The 9712-nt window shown below is 44.8% G+C and overlaps 1 protein-coding gene across 2 annotated transcripts in view; it reads left to right on the top strand.

Annotated features, from left to right (window-relative positions):
* Positions 1-9712, top strand: part of HLF (HLF, PAR bZIP transcription factor) — a 63027-nt gene continuing 53315 nt past the window's right edge. For both annotated transcript variants that reach the window (XM_008074469.2, XM_021707241.1), the window contains exons 1-2: positions 1-513; positions 2647-2982. In XM_008074469.2, the coding sequence (XP_008072660.1) occupies positions 399-513; positions 2647-2982 (451 nt within the window). In that variant the 5' untranslated portion in view covers positions 1-398. The remainder of the gene's footprint in view (positions 514-2646; positions 2983-9712) is intronic.

Here is a 9712-nt window from a genome sequence, read left to right as displayed (position 1 = left end):
TAGGGGCCGGGGTCGGCGCGGAGCCTTCTTGCCCTTCTTCTGCAGCCGTCGACATTTTTTTTCCTTTCTTTTTTGCAATTTTGAACATTTTGCAAGAGGGGCTTGAGGCAGGTCAGAGCATCCTGCGCGTCGCCGGGGAGCCTGCGGACACTTGGCGCGCTCTTCTGGGACCGTCTGCGCTGGAAACCCGAAAGTTTTTTTTTAATATGTATATTTTTATGCAGATGTATTTATAAAGATATAAGTAATTTTTTTTTCTTCCCTTGAAGAAAAGGTGTCTCCAACGCCTTGAAAGCGAGTACTTTTGGCACAGGACGGAAAAAAGCTCAGCGACATTTTGGGGGGGGCGGTTGTTTCTTTTTTCTTTTTTAAGGAAAAAAAAAATTGAGTGCATCGCGATGGAGAAAATGTCCCGACCGCTTCCCCTGAATCCCACCTTTATCCCGCCTCCCTACGGCGTGCTCAGGTCCCTGCTGGAGAACCCGCTGAAGCTCCCCCTTCACCACGAAGACGGTGAGCGCTGCCGCGGCCGCCGCCGCTGCTTCCCTCCCAGTGGCCCGCTCGAGGAAGGGACGGCGCTCCCGGGGTCCCCCTTCTGGGCCGGGCACGCCCGCCGGAGCATCCCTCCCCGTCCCTCCCTGTCCCACGGCGCCCCGGTCCTGCTCTGATGAAATTGAGGGGCTCACCCGTCACCCTTCCTCCTCCTCTTCTGTAAAAAGGGAGGGATCCCTCCTGAGCAACATTTAAAATAGCGCTGGGACCGGCCCAGCCTCTGGGTTCCTCCTGCGTGCGGGTGGGAGGTATCACTTGACAGGTCAGGGTTGTTCCCCGGAATGAGGCACACCCGCACGCGGAGCGAAACCTGCAGAGCCTCCCGCAGGGCTAGGGAGGAGAAACCCGGGGGCCTGGTTCTGTGGGGGGTCACGGGGCGGGGAGCGGCTCCAGTGAGGGGGTCTCACTGCGCAGCCTGGGTATTGGGATTGTTATAGTTTTTGCTATTCGGAACTCACGAGGAGTGAGCGGAGACGCGCTTTCTCCCGGTGCAAGGTAGTTGGGAGAGGGGATTGGGGACTGGGGCTGGTGGGGGAGTGGTCTCTCGGCGGGAAGCCGTGCACGCCTCCAGCGCTGACACTTCTCGGTGCACTTTTCCTGGTGGGAGGGGAGAGCGGAGCAGGCTCACGTGTAACCGCGCAGGAGTCTCCTCTGGCTCGAGTCCTTTCTTGGTAAGTCCCAAACCTCCCAAGGCAACCTTGGCCGTGTCGAGAGAGGAGGGGTACGGAGACCCGGTGCCAAACCGAGCGGGTGCCGTCGCGGATTTGTCATTTGGGCTGATGCGGTTCCATGCTTTCGGTATCACAGTGACAAATGCGAACTGTGAGGCTCAGAGTGCAGAGTCTCGAAAGATTATTTGGCTACAAACACCTTGGGAGTAACGCAGCGTCTTCTTTCCTAAATAAAATAGTAGGGACAGCCTGTTGCATTGCAAGAGTTGGAAGTCTTATCAGAGCCCCCTCTCCTTTAGTTCTACTTTAAGGGATGGCGATTGCAAGGAAGGGGCTGTCTGCAGGCTTTTGCGTCTGTGGGTGTTTTAAATCAGATTCTCAGATGAGACTAGTGGGTTAGAATGGATGGCAGTGGAGGCTGTGTTTCTCTGAAGATGAAACTCAGAAGCAAATTCCTTAATCCCAGATTCCACCCACGCCTGAGTACTAGAATTGGCAAAATCCAGTACACCTCTTAAAGACCTAATCGGGTGAGCAATATTTCCAGGTAGAAAATATCTTCATACTTCCATCATAGGTATGTGGAATAACTGACCTTTTCCGATAGCTGTGTGTTTAGCAGGTTTCGTAAGTGTATATTATTTGTAAATGGGATCATACTCAATTGTTTGAGGAAGAGGTGGAAGAAAACACTTTGGCTTTTTTTTTTTTTTTAAACTCCTTTTGTAAAAATTAATGTGCCCCAGCAGCTTTAGAAGCAAACACATGTGGGCTCAGAAAGTTCTCATTTTTTTTCTCTGTCAATGTAAGGCATTAGTCAACTCCCTTCAAGCCTCAGAACCTCCATGTCTTGTTGTAAATGGGGATAATGACTGTTTTTCAAGTTTATTTTGAGATAATATATAGAAAGAATCAGGTATCCAAAAGATGTTCAATTCATGGTGTTGAAGGGTGGAAACTCCCTGCTTTATTAGCACCTGGCTTTGTAAACTGAATGATTTCATATTGTTACTGTGATGAATTTCCTGGAAGATAAATCAAGTCAGGTTATTGGCTGTTTTCTTAAATATCACAGCAGCTGTATGTAATTGCAAGTGTTACTTTCTCATTTTAGATTTAAATTATTAGTCTCCTCCAATAATGCACTGAGAATGTTCTCTTGTTTTCATCCTAGATCACCCAGTCGCCCTACCCCAAGGACTAGTGCTTTCTTCCCAAAGTAAATAGGAAGATGTTGAAAAACAGACAGAGATCCACTTCCTGTCTGAACTTTTAACTTTAGATCCACCAAAGACAGTAGCCAGAGAAAGAACCTAACATTCGTGAGAAGCGGTTTTATAACAGGCCAGGAAAAGTGGTAAAAGAACAATAGTTTTCCTTTTCTTTCCTTTTTTTAAAAGTCTGGCTTTTCCTTCTTCTGCAGCATTTAGTAAAGATAAAGACAAGGAAAAGAAGCTGGATGATGAGAGTAACAGCCCGACCGTCCCCCAGTCTGCGTTCCTGGGGCCCACCTTATGGGACAAAACCCTTCCCTATGACGGAGATACTTTCCAGTTGGAATACATGGACCTGGAGGAGTTTTTGTCGGAAAATGGCATTCCCCCCAGCCCCTCTCAGCATGACCACAGCCCCCACCCTCCTGGGCTGCAGCCAGCTTCCTCAGCTGCCCCCTCGGTCATGGACCTCAGCAGCCGGGCCTCTGCACCCATTCACCCTGGCATCCCGTCTCCAAACTGTATGCAGAGCCCCATCAGACCAGGTAAGCTCTCCGAAGGTTCTCCCTTCAGAAGGAGAGGAAGGTGAATGGGATGCACAAGGTGGATACAGCATAAGCATCTTAACACTCAGGGAGGTTTTAGACATCCTGAGAGAGGAGGAACCTCTCTCCCACAGAGGAGGCTCTCTCACTTCCAAGTGCATCCATATCACTCATCTGGAGAGTTAGTTAAATACGGATCCTATGTATCTACCCCTAGAAATTCTGATTTTCCAGGTCTGGGCGTGAGGGCCCAGGAATATGTATTTTTAACCAGCTCCTCATGGGATTCTGATACAGTTCATCTAAGGACTGCATTCTAACCTACAGTTAATGATTTGGATAATTTAAGCATCCATCGTATTCCCTTTCTCTTTTCCTCATTCCCTAAATGCACAGGTGATAGGAACTTGCTGAATAATTTGGGTAGGTTTTAAAAACCAAACTACATTCATTCTTCTCTGGCCTAAAAGGAAAAAAAAAATGTGAATAAGGATGTGGAGCAGATATATTTTTTTTTCACCGCTTTCATCTTGCTTTATCTTTAACTGAGAAATAGAGACTAAAAGCAGGCTCTTATATTGTGTGCCTTAGTCTTCTTCAGGCACCAGACCCTCTCTCTCTCTCTCTCTCATCGCTATACCTATAAACCAAACTGTTCCTACTTTTTTTTCATTGTTATCAATCTATTACACTCAATGTACCTTTATCAAAACCCACAAGACTACAAGGTCATCTGTAAATGATGCTGAAATATTATACAAAAATATCACCTGAAATGACCAGTACTTCAAAACCCGCTGCTAAATGCTCAAATATAAACACAGATTGAGGCAGCTCTAGATTCAGGCCTTTTGCACCCTGTAGTACAAAACGAACAGGAAGAAAGATTATTTCATGTGCACAGGTATCCAGGAACAAAGATTCGGCCAGATAAATCATTGGGAAGGTCACAGAGCTGAGGGCCTTAGCTGTGTGGGAAGACAAAAAAACAGGACAATGCGAGACTTGTGCTAGGGATTGTTACTGAACTTTGTGTTCTCAACTCTTGTAGAAATTTCTGTGGCACACAGAGCAAGATTTAAATGGAAGAAAATGATGCAAAGGAGGAAGAGAACACCCCCGAGTTAAAGTTCTTCCTTTCAAATCTCTCTGTGCTGGCCTCTTCTCCAAAATTCACTTTGAATGATAACTCAAGGCCACTGGCTGGAATAAATCTTAACCTCTGGCCACCCTTGGAGGCTGCAGGAAACACTCCTTTATGTGAACCTGTGCCCCTGCTACTTAGATTATACAGTGCCATTGTCTTCAGTTTCTTTACAAGAACAGACAACCAGCAAAGTAAATAATGCTTCAAACTGGAAAAGCAACGAGGGGAGAAGGACATAGAACTCCAGTGAGAAAGCACAGTTGTGCCTCAGTCATTCCACTCCGCAGAGTGTAACTTACCACTTCATAGCTGTGACCTTAGAAAGTGAAATAACTTCTTGAAACCTCAGTTTTCCTTTTTGAAGAAGGGTATAATTTCTACATGATTCAGTTATTGTGAAAATTATAGATAATATGTATAAAAGGTCAAATGACTAATAATGGGTATTCTATTAATGAGAGCATTGTGATCATTATTATGTCTGTGTCAGCTTTTATTATTTATTTCAATTCCTGTCTTCTGAAATACCTTCTTGAAGTAATTAAGTCCAGCATAAAACTCTTTTCTTTAAGACAAATATCAGGAGGTTTTGTTCAGTAGTTATTGGATGGAATTGTTTTGATCCTAACACTTATAATCAGTTGACAAGTATTTCTCAATCTCTTACCAAACATAGGAAGTATACCGTGTTAGGGATACTAACCAGCAATACTCTCAAGAGACATGCAGATATTTAGTGTCCATACTTTGGTTTCTTCTGAGTGTCAAAAATAGGGGTTTTAGGATTTGAGACTTCTTTCAGAGTCATTTGCCAGACCTCATTAGAGTCAGTATTGGTGAGTGACTGTCAGATACTTGGGATAACCAATCAGAATTGCAATTTGTAGCAAAGAACTCCTGAGTTTCAGAGGATATTGTCTTACTAGGTAACAGTGGAAAGGCACTGGGATCAAAGGGGAAACTGAGGGTCTGGAAATAAGCTGTTCATTTAAATATCTTTTTTAAATAATGAAAATACACTTAAAAATAATTTTCTTCTTTGCATTGAAAAGTCAGTGATAGTTCTCACAGAAAATTTTTAAAAAGTTAAAGCTCCTCTTCAAATGCCAAACTCAGGTAAAAGAACGCTCAGATATTCTTACAGTGTTGATCATTATAAGGATTATAATGCAAAATAAAATTCTAGAGGATGCTAACTTGATGGACATATATTGCAAGCAAATTTGAAAAAGGAGAACATTCTTGATTATTCTGTGTGGCTCACAGGAGTGACCAGAATAGAAGTACCAAGTTAATCTTGAAGAAAGTAAGTCCTCAGAAGGGAAGAGCACAGATGTAGCCTTGAGCATTCTGGGAATTGTATAATTTCAGTCTGGATCAGATTTCTCAACCTTGGCACTACTAATGTTTTGGGTAAGTCTTGTTGTGGGACATGGCCCTGTCCATTGTAGGTTGTTTAGCAGCACCCCTGCGTCTACCTCTTATATATCAATAGTGCCGCCTTTCCTAACTGCGATGAGTAAAAATGTTCCAGTTACTGCCAGCTGTCCCCTGGGCATAAAATCTCTCCCAGCTGAGACCCACTGGTCTAGACCTTCAACTTAGACAAGAAAATCTGGACTTCATTCAGGATCCCATTACACGAATGAATGCTTTTTACCTTCTGTAATGCTGTATGGAAAAACTTTAAAGAAGGTCGTCAGACATTAGGTTGCCAAGAAGAAATAGAATATTAATAGGAATGTAATTATACACTTTTAGTTGATAAAACTAAGCCATCAGGCTAATCAGGAGATAATTGCAGAGCAATTTACCAGACAATTGTTTTCGGCTCTTTGCCCAGCATGCATCTTTTGAGTTATGCCTAGGAATTGTGTTGTTAGTGATACCTATTGGGTTGAAAAGCAATGAAGTTATGAACGGACAAATTAGGGGTTTCTAGGTCTACCCCAAGAAGGTCTTGGAATGATAAAGTGAACATTCTTGTGAATTTTCATACTATTTACCATGACTTCCTCACCAACTCCTTTTTCTATTTTATATACCCCATCCCTATTAATTCTATCTGATCAAAGAATGAATCAAATATCTGAAGAAATACAGTTTTCTTTGAAGAAATAATCCAGGAATCGATTGAAACCTGATGTGGTTAAGATGTGATTGCCAACTCTCTGGGCTGACATCTTAATGAGGGGAAGAGTGGTGGTTCTTAGATGCTGAATCTACCTGCAGGGGCTTCTCCATCATCTCAGGTACAGCATCCTGGAGGTTCCCAGGCCTGCAGAGATGGCAGGAGTCATTTTGATGACTTCCATGTTTGCATTTCAGATGCTATCAGAGGTGGTGGGGGGGGTGCTCTCTTGGAGGTATGTGCTGGATACTGGAAAAATAAGAATCTGTTTGCCCTGAGAATTGAGCGATTGCTTTAAGGACGGCCGTCCCTTTAGGGAAAGTCATCTATAGCAGACAAAGGCAGAGTTATTTTTAAATCACATGCTTGTAAAGCCAGATTTGAAATCGTTTCCTCTGGTGGTTTTTCTTTGAATAGCTTGGGGGTGTTCTACCACTGTTAGGCCCATATTCCACTGCGAATTAAGAAGGCTCTCTTTTTAGTTCTGAGCACAGAGACAGCATTATGATGAAGGATGGTTGCAGAGTAAAGTGAAAGCCCTTCCATGTGGTTGTGTGTGGGAAGAGGATGGCATTAGTGGGTGGCACAAGAGGAGCGGGGGTGGGGGAGAACCCATTGTACCTTTGCAATATGGAGTTTGCATTCTGTTTTTGCCAGCCTTTCACTGTGGCAAGGTTTGGGTCTGGAAGGAAAATGCTAGTTGTGGGACAGAAGGGAGGTCTGTTTGGGTGATTCTGGGTTTATGTAAGGCCGTATCGAGGCCAGAGGATTCTCTTGCTTTTCCCAGTATCATGAGATGAAGCTCCTCTTAAGGGCATGCAGTTCATACATCTTCCCATCCAGCAGACCGATGTGTCTGCAGGCTGGGGTGCCTGACTGATAGTTGCTGTGTAGGGGGCACCTCATGGATCTCGGAAGCGCTTCTCATTCATCGGACTCAAGGGGATTCTGAAGGGGAGGAAGTCAGCCTTGTCCTGGGGGCAGGTGGACTTTTTTTTCTTGTTTTCTGTAAGAGTTTATCATCTCTACCAAGCCCTGTAGAGGACAGGCTTGCTGACATTCACAGGACAGTAGTCCTTAGCCTGTCACGGGGGGTATTTGGGGGTAAGTATGGGAAGCAAGGCAGCTTGGTGGTTAGGAGTGTAGGCTCTGGGTTCAGAGACTTGGGTTTACATCATGGACTCACCCTTGGTTTAGGTCCATTTCTTAACCTCTTTAAGCTTCAATTTACTCATCACTAGAATGGAGATTATAAATAGTCCCTCCCTCATGGGGTTTTGGCAGGGTTAAACAAGATATCACATGGCAGAATATGGCAGAGTGTATGGTGCACGAGTGCTCAGTACATGGAGCTGTTGTGCTGCAAGTAGTATGGGGGATGGGAAGGAATGACTGGATTCCCGGCCTTCATTCCCCATTTAGGGATTTGTTCACCCAGTTCCCTTCTCTTTGTAAAAGAATAGGACAGATTTTCTTTTTTCTTCCCTAGAGTGTCCAAAACTTACTCTGTGCAGCCTGTGTGACCTTTCTCTTCCTTCTGACTTGGGACGAATTGCTTCCCTGATGTTAACCCAGCAGCATGGCTTCTGGGTTAGCAACTCCTGTTCTGCCAATGTGGAAACAGCCACCCTCTGGGTACCCAGCCCCCCAGCTCTCATGTGAGCCCTGGCAACCCTGGCTGCCTGCCTGCATGGCCGTGTGCTCCAGGCACGTGGCTGTGCCCTGTGGAGCTCACCCAACGCTGGGTGGTGTGTTGGCTTGCTTTTTTTTTTCTCTCCTCCTCCCTCTTGCTTCCCTTCCCAAGAGAGCAACAGCAAGTGCCAGCAAGCAATTGTAATCCTGAACCTGGCATGGGAAAGCTGAGCTCTGGAGGGCAGCTCAGATGCCAGGGAAACCTGTTTTGTCCAACATTCTAGCCAGACCCCAAACCCGTCCCTCTCTCCTGCCTGCCTGCCCAGAGGCCCTGTCTTCTCTGTACCGCTGCGGTGGGCAAGATTCCTGGAGGCTAGCTCCTGCCAAAGGTCTTGGCAGAGTCTTTCCAGTTCAGCACTGTGCCTACCAGACTAGAAAAATAGCAATATAAAGGCAGAATTAGGTGGAGGAGAAGGAGAGGGAATGGGGGAAGTGGGAACAAAAAAGGTCTTGATAACATTCTAATGTAGGAAGCCAGAGGAGAAGTCAGCAGTGATTTATTAGGTTTCTCAGGATCCTCTATTCCAATGAGCACTAATCACTTTTACCCAGGAATCATTTTTTATGTCTCAGCAGTGAAAATGGAGGGAAGAAGGGAGGTAGTAGGGGAAGTTATAAGATGGAAAAAAGATAGAAAAAGAATGTATTGGAGAGGGACAGGTGAGTACAGGTCCTATGATTGATCCTATAATGAGAATGATTGAGAATATTGATTACATCTTTATTTTTCATTGACTATAGTATTATCCTTTCCCTAGCACATCTGTTGACCTGAATTCCCTAAACCCAAGTTTCTCTATAAATTCAAATTTCAAAGACCCGGGTACATGCTAGCTTACAATGTCTATCAGAATGTCCAGTGTTTGAGACACAGATCTATATGGGCAATATAGCAGTGTTTTTTAGAGCACAGAATCCAATAAACAAACCAACCTGAGTGGTGAATCCTGGCTCTGACACTCATTAGCTTGTTCACAATCGCAGGCAAGTCGTTTCAATGATCTGAGCTTCCAGTTTCTTATCTGGAACTTTGGAGCATCATTGGACCCACCTCACAGAATTGTTGAAGGTAAAATGAGCCGATGTCCATAGAGTCATTGTCACAAGTGCCTGGCAGTTTCTTTACCATCATCTAATCTCATTTCCCATGGGAGGATGTATGTGGGACTCAGAGTCTTGCTACTTTTCCCTTCCTAGCCAACCAGGGACTCTGGTCAAGAAATTCGGATTTCTCTTCTGCCTAGTGTTGCTTGCCCTTCTCTTAGCCTCTGACTTTTAGTAGGTTGACCTTGAGTAGCTAACTGTAACCTTGATGCATTCCTCCTGGCTCATGGGATTAAAAAAACAAACAAAATGCATTTTGAAGAAGTTCTTTTTTTTTTTAATTGGAATCACACTCATGGTCACCCCAGCGTCGACCTGCTGGGCTCCGGTGGTTCTTCTGCCTCAGCCCTCCAAGTAGCTGGAACTACAGGCACGTGCTACTGCACCCAGCTAATTTTTGAATTATTGTAGAGACGAGATCTCGCCAAGTTGCCCGGGCTGGTGTTGAACCTGCGGGCTCAGGCAATCCATTCGCCTCGGCCTCCCAAAGTGCTGGGATTACAGGCTGAGCCACTGAGCCGGGCCATGAAGAAATTTTGGATTTGATTTCTTCCATGTCATATTGCTAGTAAATTGATCAATTCATGCTACTGTTGATTTTTTTTTAACCATAGGCATTAATAATTATACTTGAAGGCAATATAGTGATCTCAGGA

This window comes from Carlito syrichta, unplaced genomic scaffold (assembly GCF_000164805.1).
Source record: "Carlito syrichta isolate Samal-C Ts95f unplaced genomic scaffold, Tarsius_syrichta-2.0.1 Scaffold316465, whole genome shotgun sequence".
Classification (NCBI taxonomy): domain Eukaryota; kingdom Metazoa; phylum Chordata; class Mammalia; order Primates; family Tarsiidae; genus Carlito; species Carlito syrichta.
The sequence above is the reverse complement of the archived record's forward strand: the minus strand, read 5'-3'. Positions and strand labels throughout refer to the sequence as shown.